Here is a 27569-nt window from a genome sequence, read left to right on the forward strand (position 1 = left end):
ATGTAATTTTAAATGTCTATCCAATATAATAATGAACTCATAAACTCTAATAAACTGGAAAAATTGGGGGGGAAATGGAAGAAATGGCTGCATTGTGTTTATCACATCCTTAGAGGCATACTTTGAAAAATAACTTCCTAAATGACCATTTCTTTATTTTAATAATTAGAAATACTAACAGATAATGGCATTATTAATTGAAATATCCATTTTGGCAAGCCTTTATTTCTTCATTAAAATGACTTCCTGGAAGTATCACAAGAAGTTAGCGAATCACTTGTTAATTAAGTGTGAACTTTTCTCCTTCTATTAAAATGGAACAAACTGAAATATGATAAATTCAAATGCTTGATACTAAACTGAACATTGATGGTGATATAAATATAACAAATGGTAATGTAACCCATGAATATGTTAAGAATCTATAGCACTCATAATGGAATTTGCAAATTTGAATATTGACTTATCTTTTAATTTCATTTTGTTCCTGAAAATTCAAGTGCTAAAATAATGTTTTACTAGCATTTTCTAATTAGCCAAGTGTAACTTTCCATGAAGAATTTAAATGTTCTTGTCCAACTCACAGATCAATCTGTATTTTCTTCTCTTGTTTTGTTTATTAGCCTCTTAGCAAATACCCTGCTGTGATAAATGACATTTCATTCTGGTTGCCACCTGAGAATTACACAGAAAACGATTTCTATGACTTAGTCCGGACAATTGGAGGAGACCTGGTGGAAAAAGTTGATCTTATAGACAAGTTTGAACATCCAAAGTAAGTAAAAAAAACTTTCTGATTTTATCCTTTTTTCTCTCTATGTGACAGGTGGCATATGGAAACATAATAAAATTTTGCTGCAACCCAATGCATATGAGACAAAATATCATCTCAATTTATAGTGAACATATATTTATCAAAAAAGGCTTTCATATCAATCCTTTCTGAAAATCTTTCTAAAATGCATTTTTAATTTTCCCTGCCTTAGTAAAGAAAATATATGAAACAGAATGTTATGGAGTTCTTGGAGTTTTTCAGTATTGCTTTTGGAAGTGATTTTGTCACATATCATATAACAGGGGATGCAACAGAAAGAGGGGTGTGTAGAAGAAAGGCTGTTATGTGAGGCTCTAGGTGAAAATTTATTAAGCGTAAACCACACGCCAAAATTATACTAGGTCCTAAGGTAAAGTTTGATAACTTTATCGAGACTCATTTCAGCGTTGATTTGTTCTCCCTGATGTGTGTGTGTGTGTGTGTGTGTGTGTGTGAGAGAGAGAGACTAATCAGGTTTAACTCTTCTTTAGTTTTAGAAATGTTTTTCTTGAATATACTTAAGGATTTGTACTGATCCATGATGGAGGGATTGCAGTCATACATGAGGAGGCTCTCCTTTGCCTGACTTTTCTACCTATCATTTGTAGGAGACCATTCTGCATGGCATGGGCCCAGCTCCCACTCAGAGATGCACAGGACCCATGCCCATGGGTGGGTTCTTCCATGGGGAATCAGGCCTGCAATGTACCTAGGCCACTTTGGGACTTGCTTTTGCTAAAAATTCCCTCACCCTGAATTGAGATAGCAAGCCTTGAAGTAACTTCCTAAAATTTATGCTAAACCTTCCAAGGATGAGTTTAATGGGTTCAACCACTTTTGCCCTTTTTATTTGCAAATATTCTTCCTTTGTGATGGGATTAGTGGCATTGGTTCCTTTGTTTTCTGTAAAAGGTAATCACCTAAAGCAAACCTGAGCATAGTAAACAAGGACCATTACGTAAAGTGCAGAGAAACCCAATAAAGCCAGTCGAGGCAAGGGCCATAGCTTTCACTCCCCTTGAGAGAAAAAGCCATGCTGTCCCTTTTCCTCTGCCAGACTTGGTAGTCTGTGTGGATGTCTCATGTCTCATCCGTAATGACGTGGACACTGCGGGCTGGTGTCCACATCAATCATTGTCTCTCACTGTTTTAAACGTGTGTTTTAAATGTTTTCCACTTTATTTTGAGTATTATCCTAGGTGTTATCTGCTTTGCTCCTTACTGCATTTCGTTGCACACATTCTATTTTGATCTTCAGCTACTTTGTTTTTCCCCTTTTGTGAGTTCTAGAAGCTAACATTTCAGTTCCTGTTTTGTTGCTATCTTTTCTCTGAGCTGTTTCTGCTTTGTGATTTTCCTTTATTGAAAAGTTGCTTCATTTGGCTTTTAAAATTCATTGTAAAATATTTCACTAGAAACTTCATATAATTCATTAACTGCATTTTTTACAACTTCACTGTCATTTTCTTTATTCTCATTCATTGATGTGTTAGTGACATGCACGTGATTGCCTTTGTCACTCATATTTGAATGCACTGGATTTTCCAAACCAGCTGTTTACACAGGGTTGAGGGGTGTGGTCTGAGGGTTCACATGGCAGGGAGAGGCGCATAGTCATCCAGGCTAGTTGTTTTCTCAACCGTGAGGCTTTCTTTTTCCCTACTACTAAGAAACCAACTTTTTCTTTAAATATGGCTCAGTCTTCTCTTTGACTCTTTGTGCAGGTCTGCCTGCCTCCCACCCCAAATCTACCCTTGTTACAAACAGAAGATTTACCTTTGCTAACTCCACTTCTGGTACTTACTGGTTATCACCTTTGCATTTCAGATAGTAACTGTCAGTGCTGAGCAGTATATTTTTGCTGATGTTTGGGAACATGTGTTCAGTTATATGACACTCTGTGTTTCTTCTCTGCTTTCTCCCATTTGGCTTCTACTTGGTTTCAGCTATTTTTGGCAGCCTTTAAATATATTTTGGAACTTGCAGATGATGTCTGTCTCCTAACTTTAGAGAAAATAGAATGAATTTGCAGGGTAGCCTGGGTTCCTGACATGACAGAATACCCATGCAGCCTTATGCTTTTATGTGAAAAAAGAAGTTTCTAGGAGTTTACATATTGATACTGAAAGTCTGGATAATTACTTTTGAAAAGTAGGAAAATAAGACTTACTGCTGAGTATTAACTGACATGCCAAAAGCATGTGACTTGGCAGTGTTTCCCTTGTTTAATATGCAGGTAACCTTCTGGAATCAAGGAATCAGAATCTACTTTTAATTTTTTACTTCCTAAGTTCTTGCTTTCTGATACTGCCTTAAATCCACTTCTACCTCTTGTATCACCATTGCTAAAAGCAAAACAAGCATCCTTTTTTTTTTTTTGGTTGGAGGTTATCAGAGTCTAAACGTTACTGTGCGATGTTTTGCCCTGTATGTAGTGATGAGGTGAGTGGAATGGGCATGTTAATTGGAGAGATTGGGGGTAGGATCAGGGTCCTGTGGACTTAGGGACAGGCCAGGCAAGCAGACAGTCCATTGAAAAGAAAATCACTGGACTATACAGGAGTACTGTGTTAACTCAGGTCTACACACACAAGCCCTTTACTAACTGGTGAAAGGAAAATGTGTCCAATTCCATCTGGAGGAAACAATACTTTTGATTGGAAATTTGAAAACAACCAGCCAAAAAGTGCTTCTCAGTCACTGATCTCACCGTCTCTTAAATAAATATTAAACAAACACTTAAGGCCTATTATTTGGAGCTGTGCCAAATGATCACCCTGTCCAGAGAGTGTACCTGTATTAATAAAGGGCTTAATCACTCAGGTAAGGTTCCTGTGGCAGAGATTGCTAATTACCCCTCAACATCCAATCCCACGTTTTAAAAATAACATAATATTGATATATATATATATTTAATCTAAGCAATTTGCCAGCCAAAGAAAAGTCCACACTTCAGCTAGGTATATCTCTGTGGCCAGTTTAGCCAGTAGTTTATAAGTGTTTAGTGGCATTTCCAGAACTTTCCTTAGAAGTTGGGCTGAGGCTGTCCTTTTTCCTTCCTGTGACCTGGATGTGAACTTATTGGCTGGTGCTCTGATAGCCATTTTGGACCACCGTGTGACCATGGTAGTGAAAGCTATGTGGAGTCGAGCCTGGGTCTCTGTGTCAGTTCAGCCTTGGATTTTAGGTGAAAGAGAAGGATCTTGTTTAAAGCACTATTTTCCAAATCTTTGTTACTAACAACCAAAGTCGGGACAACCAAAACTTGCTGTTACAGCATTGAGGAAAAGAACATATCATAAAGTGATGGTAGCTCATTGTAATGTGTAATGATTCTCAGGAAGCATCTAGGGCAGGGTTTACAAACTTCTGCTGTTAAAGAACAGATAGTAAATAGCTTTTTCCTTTGTGGGCCACATAGTGTCTGTCACATCTACTCAACTCTACCATTTCGAAAGCATCCATAGCAAAAGCAAAATCCAATGATCATGGCTGTGTTCCAATAAAGCTTTAATTACAAAAACTAGGGGTAGGCTAGATTTGGTCCATAGTTTGTTGACCCCTCTTAAAGGGGAAGGAGACACATGTAATTTTTTAAAAGACCCCCTACTCATTCTGAAATTCTCCCAAAGAAGGTCATTCTTCCTTGAGCACCTGGCACCCTCCTCCTGGTCTCTTCTCATTTGCGTGGTGGCAAGTGAAGTGTCACTTGACCTTGACTCATCAAGGCTTACCTTGACCTCAAGATTTTTTTATTTTATTTATTATCTAAACACATCAATTAAACATTATCAGATAATCCAAAAGAGTTCTGACCCTGTCTTTACCTAACATCCAAACCTGAGAAATGCTAGTGCTGAGTGAAAAGCCACTCTCTGAAATAGACAAGTGTTATTTTTTGGACAAGAACAGATCCCAAGATATTTTAAAGAGACATAAACTGTTGAATATGAACCTAATTTTATAATTAAATGGGCCCATTTTAATTACACAAATGGGCCTTATATTTTGTTGTTGATTTCAAATAACAGTTTGTGTCTGAAGGAGGATAGTTGTTCAGTTTAGAAGAAGCTGACATTTTTTTCCAGTTCATCATTCAGAACCTTCTCCCAGAGTACACTTGCCACATAATCTATAGGTCACATAGTGTGTAGAAGAGTCCTTGTACTTCCAAATTTTATGCAACAAAAAGTAGAGCACAGATTAATTACCTCTGGAGAGAAGAGCTGGTGTTACTGTGTATACTTTGATACCTTTGGAATATAGTACTATATATGCATGTACTGTGTAATAAGAAAGCAAATTTGCTTGAAATATTTCTTATGCTAGGGCAGAAAAAAATAGCAAAGAGCCAAACAAAACTTAACCATTGTCTTCAACTGCTGACCACTTCATTTGGGGAAGCAAGCCAGTCTCTTCTGAACTGAGGAGATGGACTATAAAGTAAACTTGAATAGCACAGATTTGCTTTGAGTTTAAGGCAGAACTTTTTGAAAGTTGGAATTATGGATTTTAAAAGAAGTACCATTTGATTTGACCACAAGAAAATAGTGGTAGTGGAAAATATTCCCGGTGTCTGCAGCAGGGGCTGGCTGGAGAAGTCAGCAAAGCAATTCTTTGCACTTCGTTCCTGGGGCTGCTGACTTTGCTACATCCTTTTCATACAGTTGTGGGCACATTTCCTGAATCCATGTACTGTTAGTCAGGGTCTGACTATGGCCAAGACACTAGAGGTGAGCACGCAGACCTGTGGACACCAGAGGTGAGTCTCAGTTCCCCTCAGCCCTAGTAGATCTTTCTCACAATTATGTTTTATAAAATTTTTCAAAAGTACAGGCAGACCTTCTTTTATGGTGGTGCACCTTATTGTGCTTTACAGATATTTCACTTTCATCTACATGGAGGCAAGACCCTCCACCAGCAAAAGAGATTAAGACTCTCTGAAGGCTCAGATGATAGTTACCATTTTTTAGCAATGAAGTAGTTTTAATTAAATTATATACATTGGGTTTTTAAGCAATAATATTATCACACACTTAACAGACTATAGTATACTATAAATATAACTTTTATAAGCATCGGAGCACCAAAAAAATGTGTGCCTTGTTTTATTGTAATATTCGTTTTATTGCAGTGGCCTGAAGCCACACATACACTATCTCCAAAATATGCCTGTAAGTATACTGGAACATTTGTCTTTATTTTTAACAGAATTCGGAAGAGACACTTAACCGTAAAAGGCACTTTCTCAGTGTGGATGGCCCTCTTCTGAGTGGGTGTGAGTTGTGGATGTTGCCTGGTCATAACTCTTCATGATGTGGTGTGGGTGAGGCAGTTCAGGTGACTCCACCTTCCTTCCTCCCTACTTTCAGTATTTCCTTTTTTTATATATATATTTTTATTTTTTGATGTGTTTATGTGTTTTTGCTTTATCAAATAGTACCCAACACACAAAACTTTGAAAATAGAAAGAGTAGAGGTCAGCCATCATCTCAACACTCTAACAACAGTCAACATTTTAATGTTTTCCCAGTTTTGACTTGTTCCATACTTGAACATCAAATGACATTTGACCCTTGAATACTGAAGATGGTATGTGCTTTGTATTATCACTCCATTGGTTCTTGGGCAAGGCTTTTCAACCTCTACTATTTTGAGCCAGATAATTCTTTGCCGTGGGGCTGTCCTGTGCATTGTAAGATATTTAGCAGCTCTCACCTCTATTCACTAGATATCAGTAGCACACAACCAATCCCACCCGCTATGACAATCAAAAATGTCTCCAGACATTGTTAAATATCCCTTGACAAGCAAAATTGCCCTGTCGAGAACCACCGAGGTATCATTTAGCAGAAAATGTTTAATTTCTTTTGAAAAAGTTTTCTTCATTATTTTTATGTTATGAAGAGCAGGGAGAAGGGATAGAAGGACTTCACAGGGGGAGGTGTTTCAGTGGGAGTCCTTGTGGTTCCAAGGAACACACCTGATGAAGCACAAGAAAATCTGGACAAACCAACTAGGTTTCATAAGAGTAAGAACTAAGGCAGGGTATGACCTTGCTCTATCACCATTACTCTTTCTGTGGTGTGTCTACCAATTTATTCTTTTCTTTCCATTTTACTTTCTCACATCCACTTTATTTCTCCCCACCTTCCCATCATATAGTTTCTGCTCTTTCATGTCATGCAGAATTCAGAATACCCTGCCTAGCTGCTAATTCTAAATGACCTACATGTTCCACCTCTCAGCGTCAACTGCAGGTCCCTTGCTCAATTCTAACTCTTGACGAATCAAACCAGTAGGCCCAACTCAACTTTTCTCAGTAGATTCAAGATCACTGGCCAGCCGGTGGACAGGTTCCACTGTAGTCATTTGCCTGCCCTTGTCTAATTAGCCTCATAAGTCAAGTGAACACACTACTTTTTTTTGTATTCTTTAAACAGCTTTATTGAGGTATGAGGTATAGTAAAGTGCACATATTTATACAATTTTATAAATTTTCACATATAGATACCCCTGGGAAACTATTACCTCAGTCAAGAGAATAAACAGTCATCATTATTACCAAAAGTTGTTTTACCCCTTTGTAGCCTCTCTCGTACCTCTCCCCTCTCCCCATATTGAACACTTGCTGATTTGCCTTTTGTCACTATAGATTAGTTTGCATTTTCTAAAGTTTTATCTAAATGAAATTATGCATTATGCACCTGTCATCAGACTTCTTTTTTTTCAACATAGTTATTATTTTATTTTATTTTTTATTGTTCAAGTACAGTTTTCTTCATTTTCACCACACCACTCCCCCACCCCCCATCCCTGCTTCCCACCCTTCAACCTACCTCCTTTGGCTTTGTCCATGTGTCCTTTATACATGTTCCTTGATGCTCTTCCCCTATTATCCTCCATTATCCCTCTTCCCTATTCTCTCTGGTTATTGTCAGTTTGTTCTTTATTTCGGTGTCTCTGGTTGTATTTTGCTTGCTTGTTTGTTTTGTTGATTAGGTTTCACTTGTAAGTGAGATCATATGCTATTGCTCTTTCACCACCTGGCTTATTTCACTTAGCGTAATGCTCTCCAGATCCATCCATGCTGTCACAAAGGGTAGGAGCTCCTTCTTTCTTTCTGCTGTGTAGTATTCCATTGTATAAGTGTACCACCGTTTTTTGATCCACTCATTTATTAATGGGCACCTAGGCTGCTTCCAGTACTTGGCTATTGTAAATTGTGCTGCTATGAACATTGTGGTGCATAGGTTTTTTTGAAGTGGTGTTTCAGTATCCTTAGGGTATAATCCCAACAGTGATATTGCTGGGTCAAAAGGCAGTTCCATTTTTATTTTTATTTCATACTGTTTTCCACACTGGCTGCACCAGTCTACATTGCCACCAACAGTGCACTAGGGTTCCCTTTTCTCCACATCCTCTGTAACACTTGTTAGTTGATTTGTTTATGATGGCCATTCTGACCAGTGTGAAGTGGTATCTCACTGTGGTTTTAATTTGCATCTGTCTGATGGCTAGTGATGCTGAGCATCTTTTCATATGTCTCTGGGCCCTCTGAATGTCCTTCTTGGAGAACTGTTTATTCAAGTCCTTTGCCCATTTTTTATTGGATTGTTTGTCTTTCCAGAGTGGAGTCATGTGAGTTCTTTATAAATTTTGGACATCAGACCCTTGTCCAAGGTATCATTTGCAAATATGTTTTCCCATAAGGTTGGTTCTCTTTCCATTTTAATGCTGTTTTCTTTAGCTGTACAGAAACTTTTTATTTTTGATGGGAAGCTTTTTATTTTCATTTTTGAGGTCCCATTTGTTTATTCTTTATGTCCCTTGCTCCAAGGGATATATCAATGAAAATATTGCTATGTGAAGTGTCTGAGATTTTCCTGACTATGTTCTCTAGAATTTTTGTAGTGTCGTGACTCATATTTAAGTCTTTTATCACCTTGAATTTATTTGTGTGCATGGTGTAAGGTGGTGCTTGAGTTTCATTTTTTTGTGTGTAGCTGTCCAGATCTTCCAACACAATTTGCTGAAGAAGCTACTTTTACTCCATTTTATGCTTCTGCCCCCTTTGTTGAATAGTAATTGACCATAGAGACTTGGGGTTATTCCTGGGCTCTCTATTCTGTTCCTTTGGTCTATGTGTCCATTCTTATGCCAATACCATATTATTCTGATTACAGTGGCCTTGTAATATAGTTTGATATCAGTTGTTGTGATCCCTCCTACTTTGTTCTTCTTTTTCAAAGTTGCCATGGCTATTCGGGGTCATTTACAGTTCCATATGAATTTTTGAAATGTTTGTTATATATCTGTGAAATATGTCCTTGGTATTTTAATGGGGATTGCATTGAAACTATAATTGTTTTTTGGGGTAGTATGAACATTTTGATGATGCTGATTCTTCCAATCTGTGAACACAGTATATGCTTCCATTTATTTGTGTCTTCCTTAATTTCTTTCTCGAGTGTCGTGTAGTTTTCTGAGTACAGGTTTTTTACCTCCTTGGTTAGGTTTATTTCTAGGTATTTTGTTTTTCTTGTTGCTATAGCATATGGGATTTTTTCCTGATTTCTGATTTTTCATTGTTTGTGTATAAATATGCCTTTGACTTCTGAATATTGACTTTGAACCCTGCTCTTTTTACTTCCTCCTTTCCAACTTGGATGCTTTTTATTTCTCTTTCTTATCCGATCACTGTGGCTAAGACATCCAATACTATATTGAATAGAAGTGGTGAAAGCACAGAAGCAGACATCCTTGTCTTCTTCCTGATCTTAGTGGGAAAGCTTTTAGTTTTTGCCCATTGAGTATGGTGTTGGGTGTAGGTTTCTGATATATGGCCTTTATCATGTTGAGGAATGCTCCCTCTTCTCCAAATTTGCTAAGTGTTTATATCATAAATGGGTGTTATACCTTATGGAATGCTTTTTCTACAAGCAGTGATACAATTGTGTGATTTTTGTCTTTCCTTTTGCTTATGTGATGTATTACGTTTATTGATTTGGAAATGTTGTACCATCATTTTGCATCCCTGGGATGAATCCCACTTGATCATGGCATATGATCTTTTTAATGTATTGCTGGACGTGGTTTGTCAGTATTTTGTTGAGGATTTTAGCATCTGTGTTCATCAGCAATATTGACCTGTAGTTTTCCTTCTTTGTTGTGTCTTTATCCAGTTTTGGAATTAGGATGACACTGGCTCCATAAAAAGAGTTTGGGAGTCTTCCCTCTTCTTGGATTTGTTGGAATATTCTGAGAAGAATAGGGGTTAGCTCTTTCCTAAAAATTTTGTAAAATTCTGTGAAACCATATAGTTTAGGACTTTTGCCTACCAGAAGTTTTTTTATTACTGCTTCAATTTCATGAGCTTTTATTGGTCTGTTCAGGCTTTCTGCTGCTTCTTCATTCAGTTTTGGGTGATTATATTTTTCTAGAAATTTTGGACAGACTTCTGACTTTAATTTACAAGTTTGTAGATTCACTGTTTATATAGATATTTCTTTGTTTTTAAACTGGACCCAGTAGCTTTTGACTCAGGCACTATCGGTTTTTTTATCTCCTTGAATTTTATGCGAAAAGGCATGCCATAAATATATTTAGCAATTGATTCTTGAGTTCCTCTGTTATGGGAATTAGTGGGCTTTTGGTACCACAGGAATGTTGAGGCAAGATCCCACTTTTATGGAGCCAAATAACACAGGAGCCATGAAAGGCATAAGGTAACAATAAGGTTGGTTAAGCCTAATCAACAGCCTGCACAGTTTCTTGCACATGATCGATGCTCAGTAAACTTGCATTGACTTAAAATAAGAGGCACATGTCTAGGGATGTAGATTCAGAGGGAAGAGACCATTGATTGGTCTGGGGAGATTTACCAAGGAGGCAGCATGACAAGCCCTTTATGTCTGACAACTTTCTGATACCTATGAATGAGATGCATCTAATTCTGATTCTAATTAATCTGAGTAAATCTCTTTAGTAGAAAACTTGAGTTTATATAAAAAGAACTATGAGTGTTTAGATTCTTTTTTGCCAGGACAGATTCACTTACAGTGAATGCTTTAAGAAAGGGGGATTTATTTAAAGAGACACCTGAATTAGAACTGGAAAGCTATTCAGAACCAAGGTAGGTTTAAGGACCAGAGACCTTCTACATCTTTTTGCCTCTGGCTTTGTCCCTCTCCTTGCTCCTCCTGGTCGGTGTCTGTATCCTCCACTCCCTTCCCTCAACTTACCCATGTGAATGTTTCTACCTCTTTCCACATTGGCGAAAGTCTTTTCTGGCCAGCCCTCTCCATGATCCTAGTACAAATTCTGGAAGGAACTAACTTAAGTGACTGATAAACATCATTCCTTTTGGGCAAAGCCCTTGCACCAGGCCTTCTGAAGTGCTGAGCAGTTTGTGGGTTGACCATAATTGGGTCAAGGACCCATTGTTGATCTAGTTAGGCACCATTAATAAAACAGTCCAGCCTGGTTTTCAGAACAGGAAGCCGCAGCCTGGGTATTTTCAACCAGAAGGATTCACCGGGCAGTTTTTCGGAACAAATACCCAAGTATTGTCTTCCTCTTACTGCCCAGCCTACTCCATGTATAGAACTCTATGTAACTGCCCCTAATTATTGGCCCATTCATCTGTTTTATTCTTTATTTATGTGTAAACTTTCCTAGTTTATTTCACTTGATGGAAACTCCTTAGGTGGAACTGTGGTATAGTAGCTTGCTTCCATCTTCCTGCAATGTTGCTGTTAGTGGAAGGAGGCTCACTACATGGTGCTTGATGAATGGTAAGTTGATCCTTCTTCATTCAAGGACTGGAAGTAGTTTATGACATAAGAAACAGAGGCAATGTAGTCCAGTGGAAAGAGCTCAGAATTCAGAGTCAGAAGCCACAAGTAGAATGTTGACTTTTCACATCCTAGGTGTCTGATATTGGGTCTTTCTGAGCCTCAGTTTTTTTCATATATCACTGAGAGTTCTAATAGCATTCTTAAATAGTAGCTGCAAACACTTCACGTGCCTATATATATATATGAAATGCTCTGAAAACTGCTCAGAGATCAGGAAAAAATTTAGCTATCAGAGTACAAAGCATTAACTTTCACAATCAGCTTCTCTTGTTTAGTAAAATAAAGAATAACCTCCATACAGCTGGGAGTTTTAGATTTGACACCAAATACAGATGAATGGGATGTTCTGGTAATAATGAAAATGCAGAATGAGGCTTTATATAAAACCGTCATTCTGAAATGATCCATGTTCTTCTTACAATTTAAGGGGTAAAACTGTAATCAGAAAAAACTTTTTCAGTTTGCATAGATGCTGGTCAGCAGAGCTGTATAGTCAGTGTGGCTGTTCTTTGGATTGTTGTGCACTGGAAAAGTGCTATGACAGTGGCAGGTGGGATGACATGTTTGGTTTGCAAATCACTCCCTGGTCTTGTACTTCTTTCGACAGAGGCAAGTAAGTGCAGTTATCTGAACTTAAAGATTGGTCAGCAATGAAAGGCTAACCACAGCTAATCTTGGGAGGCTTGCCAGAAGTCATGTCCCCTTTAAATTGATAGCACACACTACCGAGGAGAAGGCTAGAGACAGCTGGGCTGCTTTAGAGCTCTCCTGGCTGCTTCTCTTTCTTCATTTTTATTGCAGTGCTGGTGCTGAAACTATAAGAACTTTTATTGTTACGGTTCAGGCAGTGCAGAAAGCAGTTCTAAGAAAACTATTTTCAGCCTGGATATTTTTTTCTCCCTACCTTCTTTCTTTTTTTAAGCAGTACATGAAGGTTGCATTTCATAGCTGTCACGTAGCAGCCCTATTTGCCACCAGTTAGACAAATGAAAACACAATTAGTTCAGTTTCTCAGCACTTTGTTGTGCCTTGTCCCCCAGCATGTCACCAATTGCTGAAAGACTCTCTGGGTTGCCTTCAGCACTGATCTGGCAGGACCCTGGGAGTAGCATCTCTGCCCAGAGCAGAAAGGAGCAGAGAGACTGCTTGGCAACAGCCAGACAAGAGAGTCGGGCATTGGGTGAGCCGTACCTGTAGCGAGCTGCTGGTTTACAGCACACCTTCATGAGAATTCCCAATGAAATCACGTTTTCCTCTTTAACTTTCCGTTAGCGGGTTTTTTGTTTGTTTGTTTTGTTTTGTTGGTGGGGGTGGTCTTTGGATACTCTCTTCCCTTGGCATCCCTTGTACTCGTTTGTGGTGGAGAGATTGAATGCTATCTTTCCAAGATGCAAGGTAAGAGTAACTCATATCCCTGATGTTTCCATGTCCCAAACTCAACAGTGTTGATCAGATTAAATCAAATTAAAATGCACACTAAAGGCAACCTGTGAGGCGAAAATAAATCACAGAATTGCTAGTATAAATGGGATGGAGAGGGGCAGTCCTGCCCCATCGTTTTGGGCAATTATGAATAAGGCCTTAAATTGTTTGGGGTCTTTAAATTTGTTAACCCAGTTCACAGGGTCACTTCTTTTGACTGGCTACCACTTTGATTTGATGTCCATAGCCAGCAGTGGGAGTCTGCCCTCCCGCCACCCACTTCCACTGTCAGTTCCTGTGTCAGCTACTTTATTCGTCACACTCACAGAATCTTAGCCTTGAATGTATAGTGGCCATCACAGTTAATGATGTGTCCTAGTAACCAAAAGATTTATGAAACCACTATTCAACCTCAGAATTGTACATAGGGTGATGAAACGTTATCCTCATTATAGATTTTGGAGTTGAATCTGTAACAATGGGCCAGTGACTTGTAAAAAGGTCTTACGGATCTATAGGTGAGACTTCTTTGTGTCACTCTTCAAAATTAAAATTTCTGAACAGAGATGGCCATGGCAGACTTGGGCCTTACCTTGCTGGTGTCCTCTGAGCTAGAAACAAGCCCTTTTCTGCTGCCAGTCCCTCTGGGCTCCAATATCACACAGCCTAAAGCCATGACTTGCACAGTGTAAGTGTGCAGTAGCGGCCCAGTCTGTCTCTCAGGTTACTTATTTTCCTTACCTTGGTCATAACTTAGGTGTACAAAAGAAGAGAGGGGCAGGAACATATGGGATGAGAGGTCAACTCCAGGGGGAGGGGCCAGTGGCGTGTGCAGATGGTCCAAGCAGCACCCAAGGTCTAAGGAATCCTATCAGGGACTTTGGTAGAAGGGTAAGCACTCAGTGAGCACAGTGTAAGAGACAAGCAGTCACAGAGAAGACGGGCTTAGGGACAGCAGTTCAGTTACTAATGCAGGCTTAGTCACAGAGGGGTGTGGACACTGCTTTCCTTGTGTCACAGCAGAACCATGAGCAGCACTGCCAGAGGCTGTGCTGGTAGGCTGCTGCCAGGGCTCCTGGTTGTCTCCTCGTCAGAGTTGGGATTGGGCTTGAAGTCCAGAGCAAGGCTGCATCTAAGTCCTGTGTGTGGCAGGGTATGGAGAGCAGGTAAGTTGTAAAATCCAGGAGAGCAGTAGTTCTTTACAGGAGCCTCAATGTGCTTGTTTGTTTTTTTGTTTTGTTTTGTTTCAGTGGTGTACAGTTTCACAGTGATCTAATTATTCCAGTGTTGTTTGGAGACAGAGAAGGTGTTATCATGATGGGAATTTAATCAGGTTTCTAGTGAGGAAAGAGCAAGGTGGAATGTTCTATATGATTTACATGAAGAGAAGGATACCTCAAAGCAGTGTAGTGCAGGTAAAGGAACCCTGACTTGGTGGGGGCCATTTGTGACAGTAAGCAGTCTAAGAAACAAATTAGGGTGCTTGTATTCAGATATCCTGATCATGTCATCATTCACCAGCTCACACAATCTATCTCATGAAAACCCTCTCATGTATTTCTGAAAGTCCCAAAGGGTATTTCACATGTGTTCACAAGCAAGCTTACTACTGAAAAAAACTGTTTTCTGATTGGAAGAAAGGAAACCACAGGATTGGGCGGAAATTCAAGAAGTCAAACTATAATGTGTTTCTGTGTGTTTGTTTGCCACAAAATGAGGAGCAAGGAAAACGTTTGAGAGAAGGTAACATGAAAGGAAGAAAAAAGCTGTCTGTATGAGAAAGACAGAAGCTTCAGATCTCTCAAATATGGAGTTTCCAAACCACTGCACCTGTTTAGAGCAATAGGGGTGGTGATGCCTGACAAGGGCTGTGGGCATCCATCCTTCTGTAGAAGCAGTTCTTCCCTCGTATGCATGGTTAATAGAGAAGCTTCCGCATGGTGCAGTGAGACTCCGCCCTTTGGTTTCCTTGATTTTTACAGGAGTACCTAGCAGAGCAGGCCAAATAAGACCTTTTCTGTGTGATATTTAGAGGAAAAATCAAAGAGCTTAAAGTGTGAGGGATAGAGCTATGATCCATCTCTGGCAATATTTCCTATAGTGGGGAGAATGTAGTGAGCAGAAAGAGAGATAGAAAGAGGAAGAGAGAAAGAAGGAAACAGCAACAGAGATGTGAGATGAAAAGAAAATGCTGCTGTGGCTGAGTCTCTGGTTCCATCCTATTCTGAGGCCCAGCTGCAACCTGCCCTTCCCACAGCTCGGTTGTCCTCAGATTCTATAAGGGAGTATAACACCCCTGATGGTTTGATATGGGTTTCCATTACTTAAGACCAAATGAGTTCAAAGACACATGTAATTACTCACACACATTTGGCACTGCGAGCAGGCACAAAGGAAGAAATAACAGGCTGAAGTGATCAACTTCAGCAAACTCTAGAGCACCATAGAGATGAGGCTTGGTCCTCAGGCTCCTAATGTTTCTTTTCAGTATGAATTTTAAATGTTTATTTTTCTCTTAGCTAGGGAAAAATAAAATTAAAAATTAATGCTATCTCAAGTTGTGACTCATTCATTCCAATGAACATGTATTGAACACTTATCATAGGTGAGGCACACCGTGCTAACTGATATTTGGTCAAGAGCTATAAAAATGATTTTTTTAAATGATCTCTCATCCTCAAGGAGCTTACAGTCTGGTGAGTCAGTGCACATAGATATATTTGCAGTTCAATGTGAAAAATGTCTTAGATGAGATATGCACGACCATGATTTTAAAGAAGGTGTACCTAACACCTTACCTTACCTTAAATGCTCAAACACTTTTACAGATCGTGGTTCAGCTGAATGAACTGAAGATATGGAAAGGGCCACAAAGTTCCAGGCAGAATGGACAGCATGCACAAAGACAGGACGACAGAGACATAAGAGGAATATAATGTAACCAATATATATGAAGCGTTAAAAAAGGGAAGAAATGAAGCAGGAGAGGTTGGAAGGGTCAGATCTTAAAGGACTTGTATTCCCTTATAAAAATGTGGACCTACCCGGTAGAACATGTTGGGAGCCATTAAGCTAATTCAACTGTTTTCAGTTTGTAAACAATCACCTGTCTTGAAAGTATTGGCCAGGAATAGGTTGGTGGTAGAGAAAGATGTGGAAGCACATCTGGGTGGTCTGAGTGAGAAGAGTTGAGAGTCTGAGCTGACACAGTGCCAGGGAAGAACCTTGTGGGAAGAAGCTGACCAATAATAGAAAAGATATTTGGGAGTTAAAATTCATAGGAAAGTTGGGCCCATTTGAGGGAGGAGAACATGGAGATGAAAAAATGAGTATAAGTCCTAGGGTCCTGACTTGTGTGGCTATGAGGATGGTGGTTGACTTTGAGATAGGGATTAAGCAGGGGGAGCAATGCTTTAGTGAGGATTGTTTGATTACTTTCGGACTCCTTAAGTTTTAAGTAGGACACAGAATGTTGACAGGAGCTCATGAGAGAGAGAGATGTACCTGACAGTTGGAGCTCAGGCATGACTGAGATGCTCAGTAAGTGTCTAGAGCAGGAGAAGAATTAGAGGAAATAACCCCAGGGAGGGTTTAGGGGATGGATGTGTGGGAGGAACTCAGAAGGGTGATCCCAGAGGTTGAGGCAGAAAAGCAGAGGCTAGGGATGAAAGCCATGGGAGGTACTGTCTTGTAAAAGGGAGGTTACAGTGGCAGTGGGCGGTACACCAAGGCCACATAGATTTGGCCATTAGGAAATCTTCATGTTAAGTTCAATGGTAGAAAATACTTTGCATAATTATATTTCTTCACATTTCCCCCCTGTTTTGCCTTCACTTATATTTATTCCACAGAAAAATAAATAAAGAATACTTGATTCAATGGATATCTATACAGAGGGTTGCTCTTTTAATGAGCAAACAAAATGTTTTAAGTCTGGTAACTAGACCTGCCTCTTCACAGCTGTGTGTCCAGTAATTTTCATTCAGAACAGTGCTATAGAGAACTTTTACTTTTCTATCTTTTATCTATTTTTTATTTTCCCTCCCTATATAGTTCAGTTAAAGGATGAAGTAAGACAGCTGAAAAATCTCTAGGTCTTTTCTGAGAAGCAGATGATTAGAGATCATCAGTTCACCTCCCAGCACTTAAGATAAACCTCATTAAATTCAATGTGTTTAACTTGAAAAAGAATATGGAATGCAAGTTAAGGCCTGAAAATATGAATGGATTTGGGAATTTGAACAATACTTTGATCAGCATTTCTTCAAATGGCACGGGGGGAAAAAACTCCTTAAAGTTGCACATAATTCTTATTAGTTTTGTATGGCAGGGGATCTAGGTCTGTGTGAAATTGCCTCCCCCAAAGGATGAGTCCACCCCTTAGGAATAGAAGTGCAATACAACACCAAGTACACACAGTATTTGAAATTAGACCCGACTTCCGCTCGCCTCTCAAGCCAAAAATAGCCTCCCCAAAGTGAAAGAAAAAAAGTCAGGAAAGGAATGTGTGAGGAACATATTGCAAGGAAAACAGAAAAGAGTTAATTATATTTAGAACGTGATTTTTTTAAAACTTGGATTGAATCAATGAATACCTATACATTGAACTTCTTCATTTCAGGATTCCTACTGTAAGAAAATTTACTTAAATATAAATCCCAAATGTTATATCATATCTGATAGAGGAATATATCTGGCAATATTAAACAGATCGAATTCTCAAGAAGCCTCGTCTGAATAGAAGCTGTTCTTAGTGTAGTTTAGGTAAAAGAGATCAATGTAGATAGTAAAGATGGAAAAATACTAATAGTTAATGGAAAACTAAGATTCAAGGTCCCTCCAACCTTCAAAGCAGATCTGTTTTAAGTGCTTCTCAGAAAACAAATGTGTTAGGGATTTGAACTGGGGGTCCCCAAGGCAGTGGTAAGCCTGCTCCTCTACATCTCTGTGTCCTCTTTGTGTGGAGTCCTGACTCCCTCCCTTTACAGGACTAGGGTTTTGGGTACTGCCCTTCCCCTTGGACAGCTTTGCTTAGTCACTGGCTGGGCAAAGTGGAGACCTGAAGTTGGACCCTATAACACAAGACCATATTTACGTATTATAATTGTACTCTAACTATTTTAACTAATACTTTAACTTGGGTTTCCTAGTACAGGGAGGGTGTTTTTTTCTTCTAGCTCATGCTGTAATGTAAGAATGACAAGGCAATAATTATACTCATAATTGCAAATTTGTTTAGTTAAAAATACATTCAATTGTTCTGACACACTTTTAAGCAACTGAAAAATAGCTATTATGATTTGTTGGTATGCTGCCTAGAGTAGCTAATAATTTTACTTAGATGGTGGTTTTAGTTCTTTATCATCAAGAAATGGGAAAAAAGTTAATATTAATAATTTCAAAACTTTATATCTGTTTATCACTTGGACCTTTAGATTATGTTTTTAAATCCAATTCTCTATTCTGCTACCTAATAAAAATAAAGAAATTATATCTATTTAAAATATCACATGGTCAGATTTTGTGGATACATGGAACCAAATAACCCATGGCAGAGACTATCTCCACAGGTGTTACTTTCTCTACTGTATTTTACCTCTGAATCCAGATGGAAGTCTATTTAAAATTGGTCTCCGTTTAAATGGTGTCCCCGTAGAAGTTCTAGTCTTATTTTTTTTATGAGGTGAAATTCACAGGGCAAATTCAGCCCTTTGCAAGGGAGTAATGCAGTGGCATCCAGCACATTCACAGTATTGTGCAAACACCACCTCCCTCTGGTTCTCTAGTGGCAGGTGTCTTCGTCACCAGCCCCAGCCCCATTATACACTGCTTCCCATCCGCCAGCCCACCCCAAAGCTCAGGCAGCCACCGTCTGCACACAGTCTCTACAGATTTCCCTGTTCGGAATACTTCATATAAAACAGAATCACACAATATGTGGTCTTTTGTTTGAATGGCTTCATTCACTTAGCTTGATGTTTTTGAGGTTCATTTACATTTTAGCATGTATCGACACTTCATTCTTCTTTATTGGCTTAATAGTTTTCCATTGTATGCATATATATATAATCTGTTTACCCATTTATCTCTCAGTGGACATTTGGCTTCTGTGAGTAATCCTGCTATAAACATGTGTATAAAAGCATTTATTTGAGTACCTGATCTCAGTTCTTTTGGATATGTACCCAGGAGTAGAATTGCTGAGTCATTTGGTAATTCTATGTTTAATTTTTTGAACCTTCCCTCCTTATTCTTCAGGTGCTTTTTCTGCATTTTCTTTTTGGGGGGGGGGGGTTAAAACAAAACGTCTTGTACCATGCTGGTAGAAACATGCGGGAGAGGAAATGAGAAGGATGCCATGTGGTAAGAAATGATGGAATTGGAATTTGCAGCCAGCATATCTGATTGCAGGACAGTATTTGATGAGACTTCCATTCTGGACAGGACCTATACCTTTATTTTTCAAGGTTTAGATTTAGGCCCAATGTCTTCTCCGTAGAATCTAAATACCAGAGGGATCCTGCACTAGGCAGGGAGTGCTTTGCATTCTGATTTGAAATTCAATGAACAGTTGATTTGATGATGTAAGTGAATTCCAAAGGGTTGCTGTGAGTGTTTATTAAGCAAGGGATATCAGTCATTTTTAGGAGATGACACAATTTTTCTATCATGTACTGGTGTTTTAAAAATCTCTTTCATGGTAAAATCATTCCCAAAACACATCAGCTATTAGACATCTATTTTAAAATAGCATTGTTTCACTAATTTACAAAAAGCAATTGCATTTCTTTTTGAGTTAAAAAAAGTGATAGATTTGCCTTTTTAAATATTTTTAATCGGCATTTCTGTTTGGAGATATCTAATCAGCATTCTAAAATTCAAAATCATATATGAAATCATAACACTGGATGTAGTTGAAAGAATGGCAACACTTACAAGGAAAACCGAATATAAAAGTCTCTGTGAGGAAGTGTATAGTCCATATGATAGTGAGTTTCACTCTAGGACTCTGAGCTTTTATAGCTAAGGCTGGATAACATAGTGGATACTTTTGAGGGTATCTTTCTGGCTCTAAGTGATTTCTCTGATTTCTCCTTCTCTGTGAACCATTCCTGTCTCCCAGCACAGAGCAGAGCAGTGGGCCGTGGCAGCTGCTTATATGGTGAGGCCTCCTCTCTACAGCTCCTCTTCCTGCCCCTGAACCCTAGTCCCAGTTCACTGGACCCAGGCAGACAGTTGACCCATGAAGAGAATTTATAATTAGGAATGGCAGAGATTCAGTTTTTTTAAAATATTTTATTTATTTTATTTTTAGACAGAAGGGAAGGGAGGGAGAAAGAGAGAAACATCAATGTGTGGTTGCCTTTTGCACACCCCTTACTGGGGACCTGGCCTGTAATCCAGGCATGTGTCCTGACTGAGATTCGAACTAGTGACCCTGTGGTTCACAGGCTGGTACTCAATCTATTGAACCACACCAGCCAGGGCAGATTCAGTCTTTATTTTGACAAAGGTACCTTTCATATCTCTGTTTGTCTGGAGCAGAGAGGCAAAGAACAGCAGTCTACAGAGAAGAGAGTTGAGCAGGTATATAGAAGTAAGTAAAGATGGGGGGACAAGATGGAGTACAGATGACAGTCAGGTCCCTTATTCCTATGCTGTACTGGGTCTGGAAGGCATGCTTGTTCTTGGCCCTCTGAAACAAGTTTCCCTTACCTATCAAGGCAGCAGGAACATATTTCTCTACTTGCCCCAGGAGTCCGGCAGAGGCTTTCTGAAAGTACAGTGGTGTCCTATTGCTGTCCCTTGAGAGCCTCTTTTTTTGACTAAGTACTTTGGCACTTGGCACTTTCTTTGTTAACCAAAGTGTCTACTTCAGTCAGTGAGTTTTTCTTCCTGACTGGTGCACTGGCACAAGCTGCTCACATGTCCAAGAGCTCAGGTAGTAAGCAGAATGCCTCTCAGACAGGAAAAACCATTCCAGCCACCAGATGTTAAGAATTCCATAGAACACACTGATTAGAAGCAAGGCCTCTTTGTGGAATCTTCCCATACACATTGTCAGAGGGTGCTTCAGGAAAGTGCACAGAGAAACACTTGACACACACAGCCATCACCCCAGCACTCCGTGGTGTGAGATGCTCCCACGAGTATGGCAAACTCATGAGGAAGAGGAATGAGGGGGATCCAGAGCAGAATGAGAAGACCAGATCAGGTCAGTGCTATTCGACTAACCCTGGAGAGGAGGACCGAGATGCTAATATTCCATCCTCCCTATATCACATCTAGTTCTATTCAGCGGTGTCTGGATTAACTGTGTGAGAGTGAAAGCAGACCTTTCCAAGGGCGCCATTCACTTGGCTCCAGCATACGTTGAGTGTTTATTCGCCGACCTCATTACACCCTCAGAGCTCTGAGCTCCCGTTGAGACCTCAGGCAGCTGAGGTAAAGCATTTTTCAATGGAGACACAGCCAGTAAGTGACAGAACCAGAATTCAACCCCAACAGTCTGAGCACAGGACGTGTTCCACCAGATCACTATATTGCCTCCACCATATAGCTTTAATCTCTTGCAAGCCTCTTTGGTGTCTTTATAGAGACCCAACTTGAAGGCTTCTGTATTAGTTTGGTAGGACTGCAATAATAAGTACCACAGACTGAGTGGTTTAAACAATAGAACTTTATTGTCTCATGGTTCTAGAGGCTGGAAGTCTCAGATCAAAGTAGCAGTACATTTGGTTTCTTTTGAGGCCTTTCTCCTTAGCTTACAGATGGCTATCTTCTCCCTGTCTATTCATGTGGTCTTCTCTGGGCATGTCACAATATCCTCCTCTTATAAGGACACCAGTCATATTGAATTAGGGGCCACCCATATGACCTATTTACTTAATTACCTATGTAAAAGCCCTATCTCCAATTACAGCCAAATTCTAAGGTACTAGGATTTCAACATTCGTCCTACAACATCTGCCTCTAGGAATCTTAATGGATAGCTCTCAGTGTCAGTCATAGTGTGATGTCTAAGGTGAGCAGTGAGCTCAAGGAGAGCCCTTTCAGAAGGACTTCTGCCTGGGTTTGCTGTACCATGTATACGGAGATGGAGCTGTATGGTCTTTCTTCAATTCAATATTCTAATATAGGACTCTAAAATAATCACATGCCTTTCTCTTTTGGGTTACAATGAAAAGAATTAGTTCAGAAACCACAGGCTTCCTGAGAGGATGTATAAGATGGGAGGGGAGACATAAAACCACCCTAGTCTTCTCAGAGCAGACGTCACTGAGAACTGATCTTTCACAGGATCAGGTGCCTTGCTAGCACCTAGGGAGCTTGTCCTATTCATGCCTTTATTATGCACCACCTGTGCAGGGCTCAACAATTATGGTATCTGGACACCTTGTGGTTCCTTCTCCACTTGCTCCTAAAAACTCTTTTTATGCCTGTAGTATTTCCTGCTTCCTCAGGAGAGAGGATTGGATTGGTCCACACAGTCACCACCAGCATGGGGGCCTCGGTTGGGCAGAGCGCAGGTCACTCATTGCTGCATGACCAGGGCCCAGTCTTGGTGCAGTCATCACAGGCCTGCCGATGGGGTTGAGTAGCCTGAGTGTGGAGACTTCTGCAGGGGCAGTGAGGGCAGCAGGCACTCTGCCGCCTGCCCTAGCAGCACTCATAACTGTCAGGCAGCTCAGACAGCCTGTCCACTATAAAGGCAATCTTCTTCTTAAGACAAATGCCATATGCTTTCACTTATATGTGAAATCTAAACAAGAAAATAAAATAGAAAGAATGTCATAGATACAGAGAACAGACTGATAGGGTGGGGTGAAGAGGAACGGTTGAAGCAGTGGGGGACAGGGGTGAAGGGATTAAGTACAAATTAGCAGCTACAAATCACCGTGGGAATATAAAGTACAGCATAGAGGATGTAGTCAATAATATTGTAATAGCTATGTACAGTGTCAGATGGGTACTATATTTATCAGGGTGACCACTTCATAAGGTATATAAATGTCTAACTGCTATGCTGTATACCTGAAACTAATATAATATTGAATGTCAACTGTAATTGAAATATAACATTATAAAAAGATAAGCCTACTTCTTAAGAAATTTCTCTAAGGTGCATATGCAATTATGCATCTTAGAGATATTCTAACCCCATACTTTCTCCAATTTGGACATGTCAATTAGCCTCTTTGAGCCACTGCTTCATCGTTTAAAAAATGGTTTAATAACCCTACTTTAAAAGCAAAATTATAAGCCTAAAATGAGATGAAGTTCTCAGAAGTACATTCAAATATTTTATAGCAAGGTGATTGAGTTTTAATTTTAATGTGTGTTTCTCTCAGGCTTCTATTTGTCAGTGTGTTCCCAGTGCCTGTTACTGTGCATTTGTATTTTTCATGTCCTGTAATGGGAGTTAACCAGAAGCCATGTTGGTCTCAGTGTTATTTGAAATTGGTGTGTGAAAGGTTGTAATGTTTATACTGTGCACTTCAAGAACTCCTGAAGATTTGAGCTCATCTGGGAATCATGTCAGATACAGTCAGAATATTCAGGGGGAATGAGAAGTAGGTTCTTGCTTAAGTAGAGGAACATTGAATCAGTGACCTTTGGGAAACCCTGTGGTACCTGGAAAGATCACATTTATTGAGAATTGGAGAATTAGACCGACCTTCTTCTAGTGGACTGAAGGACAAACTGTAAACCAAAGGGTCTCTGGTTCAACTCCCAGTCAGGGCACAGGCCTAGGTTGTGGGCCAGGTCCCCAGTAGAGAGCACTCAAGAAGCAACCACACAGTGATGTTTAAGACCGTATTTTCAGGGACCATTTCTATAGTTCATTAACATTTGGTTCTTTATTTGCGTGTGGGTCACTGAGAACAGTGCCAGTGATGGTTCTTGAAGTGTAGGGCCTTGAAAAGGCATGTTACACTTGCACTATTTCACTAATCAATGAGCAAGGTCCTCCTTCAGAACCAGTCTGTCACTCACCATTAAGATGTGCTCAGGGCCCCTGTATTGCGATAGCTGTGCTGCCTGCCTGCTGCTTCAGTCCTGGGCATCTGGCTAGAACACAGAGGTCTTTGAAGGGTCACCAGCTTTCTTCTCTTTGCTGCAAAGCTATAGTATTTAAGAGCCACACACTTATCCTAAGATAAGTTGTCTCTTTAATCAATTCTAAACTCATCTGGTGGCTTTCTAAATAATTCTGTAAAACAAAATTCGTGCTCCATTTTGCTAGTATCTGTTTTACTGTTGGACTAAGGTTATATCTCTAAGATAGTGTTTAACTTTTTCATGAGGGTGTCTTATTTCAAGTCTCTTTTGCCTGTAATTCCACATGGGATTTCTCTTTATGGGTGTGTGTGTGTGTGTGTGTGTGTGTGTACATGCAAACACACATGCTGTTGAGTACCTGTTCTGTAGGACTGAGGCTCAGAGAGTCTAATTTACTGGACTAATGTAACATGGCTATTAAGTGGTTGTGGCAGGATTTAGAGTAGTCGCAGCAGCTCTACTTTGCTTCATGTCATGCAGAACAATCAAATTAAGTCTGGGAGTTGGCCATCGTCCCCAGTTGAAGCCCCAGAATTTTATTTTTCCAGGTCAGTGTGATAGACACAATGCCTGGATGGCTCGCATAACCAGCAAACAGCAGAGGCTCATGACAGAGCCCCCACTTCCCTGCTCCCTGTACAGGCTGGAGACTGGCCAGCTTCTCTCATATTGGGAAGAGTACTGTGAGGAGAATGAATAATTATTTTGGAAGATTGTCCTCATTTTCAAAACACCATCATACCCCTTGGTGCTCTTCTTGTAGTAATGTGTTACCACACAATCACAGAGGGGGCACGCCAACTGATTCTGTTTAACAGGCATCTCTATATGCTGAATGTCTCATTATATCTCGTATATCAGCAGTACTAAGAACAGCACACTCCCGGACTGCATTTCCTTTATGCAAAACTCAGAATTATTTAGCCCAGGGAACTAAAATAGGAGATGCTAATTATCCAAAATGGTTATCTTTGAGTTACCACACAAACCAGCTTGGGTTACCAGATATCCAAGTTCAAATACGGAGGCCACCAGGAAACCTTCACAGTGCAATTCAAGGGCCACTTTCCTTAGGAAACCTTTTGTGATACCTCTGTCTTCCAAGGAGTGATGTTCATCTTTTGAGTTTACTATGTCTATATGTATCTATATTATCAAAAAGCCACTAACATTTTGTTGCACTTAGTATTTCTTCTTTCCCCCCAGAGTATACACTCAAGAGTAGGCATTTTGTCTTCTGATCTATTTTCCTCGGGGCTTACCATAATGATTGGACAATTAATAAATATTCACTGAATGAATACACTCCCCTTAACCAGATTTATGCTACTGCTACTATTACTACATACATATGTGTATGTGTAAATGTGGATGTACATACAGATTATAACACATATGTGGATTATGTGTTATAATCTGTGTGTACATCCACATATGTAATACACATTTATATTATGCATTACATATTATATAATGCATACTTATATGTTATAATGTGTATATTACATAATACATATTTATTATATAATACATATTACATATATAATATAGATATATTTTAGACACCTATAGCTTATTATTTGCAGGGGGCAAGTTTATTGCTATAGAAAACAATCCATACATAGTGCTCTTCTGAATATAAATCTTCGATGTCTTTTAAAAAATAATTTGTCTATTGTTTAAGCATTCTGAGTTTGGAATAAGGACTAATGATGGTGTACTCCAAGCTAAAACTGTTATTCTGAAAAAAATTCTCAAGTTAGAACTTTCAGAATATCTTAAGATTTTTTTCCCATTTAAAACAGTAGTTGAGAGTTGGCATTATAGCATATCCTGTCTTTGTCCGTGCATGTGGAATCCATCCCTGTACCTCAGGAAGAAGGCTGGAAAAAGATTTTTTGAATGTAAAAAACAGAAAATACAAAACCCAGAATTTCCTCCTGTGCACCTCACTCCTCCTGTGCACCTCCAGCTTCTGTTGCAGATCTTGCATGCCTGCTCTTCAGGGTAGAGGAGAGTCATCTGCACAGCTGTGCACAAACAACTTAAGGACAAGGCGACCAGCTGACTTTCTCAAGCTGTGAGCTTGAGTTTGGACATGTTTGGGCTACTACACTTACACCTTCTCACCATTTCCCTGGGGTTGAGGGCCAGGTTTTAGCGTAGACTTCTTGGTACACAGTCTCTAGCCTAAGCAGTAGTGGAACATGGACTTTATTAGTCCAAGATCAGACACAGTGGCTTGGAAAGGGAACAAAATACTTGGAATAATTCTACCAGTGAAAGAAAAACTCAAGAGACTAGGGTCAAGTGTCTGGTGGGATTATTGAAAAGGTAAAGACTACTCTGTTAAGGAGAAAAGAGGCCCCTGACCCAAAATGTTTGCTGGGGCACTTACTGAGCCCCTGAAAAAGAGTTTCCAACTCTTAAGAATATACAATGAACACATAATGAAAACACCTGCCTGCCAAGAAGCAGAAATATTTATGATGATGACCATCCTGTTGTGGGGCAATGCTCAGACAGAGAAGCTTACCATGCTTTGTAAGACAGAAGATCCCTCCACTATGGATTGTCATTTTGCCACAATACAAACACCCTTGAGCCTGCTCCCTTGAGAGGTGCCAGTCATGTGTATTGGGGTTTTTTTTAGCCTAGCTTCAGATCACTGAAAGAATGTCAGTGTTTCTGTGCATGTAATCTTAAAAAGCCACTCAGCGTGCTTAGCCATGTGCTTCCCTTGAAAGCATTCTTGGGAGGTTATGCTCTCCCCAGAGAAAAGCTTGCAAGCTCCAAAGTGTGATCTACCAGTTTTAAACTCAGTACTAATGGCTTGCTTATCTTACAGTCTTCCTAAGGCTTCAACCTGCGTTCCTACTCCCAGTAGGTACTAATATGTTTTTTTTTTAAATTCTCCCTTTGAAAAAGGATTGAGAGAAGCTAGATTGAGTGACAGGTTAATTATGTTGGTTGTTCTTTGAATATGTTTACAAATAGGAATAGCTACAAACTCAGGATCATTGAAGATTCACCTTAGTGTAACAGAAAATAAACTAAACTCCCCTACTTAGATTTTATGATTCTTAGAAGAAGTGATATTTAAGCACAGAATAGTTAGTACCTTAAAGAAAATCTTAACACTGAAAACTGACCGACTTGGATGAGATATCTTCCTACCTTCAAGGGTGCTTAAATTCTTCCTAAATTATCCTGTCAGTAAATATTAGCAACCTTTGCAACAGTGAGTGACAGTCAGTCTGCCCCTGGTGTAATATTAAGACCTGACAAGAAAGACAAATACCATATGATTTCACTTACATGTGGAATCAAAAGAGGGAGAGAATGAATGAGAATGAATGAGAGAATAAACAAAACAAACAAACTGATAGATGCAGAGGACAAAGTGATGG

General features: G+C 39.6%; 1 protein-coding gene across 4 annotated transcripts in view; it reads left to right on the forward strand.

The window, feature by feature from the left end:
• Positions 1-27569, forward strand: part of FARS2 (phenylalanyl-tRNA synthetase 2, mitochondrial) — a 557835-nt gene that overhangs the window by 403248 nt on the left and 127018 nt on the right. For all 4 annotated transcript variants that reach the window (XM_037045359.1, XM_037045361.1, XM_037045358.1 and 1 more), the window contains exon 6: positions 624-775. In XM_037045359.1, coding sequence (XP_036901254.1) covers positions 624-775 — 152 coding nt within the window. The remainder of the gene's footprint in view (positions 1-623; positions 776-27569) is intronic.

This window comes from Sturnira hondurensis, unplaced genomic scaffold (genome assembly GCF_014824575.4).
Source record: "Sturnira hondurensis isolate 20B ecotype Veracruz unplaced genomic scaffold, ASM1482457v3 Scaffold0004271, whole genome shotgun sequence".
Taxonomy (NCBI): Eukaryota; Metazoa; Chordata; class Mammalia; order Chiroptera; family Phyllostomidae; genus Sturnira; species Sturnira hondurensis.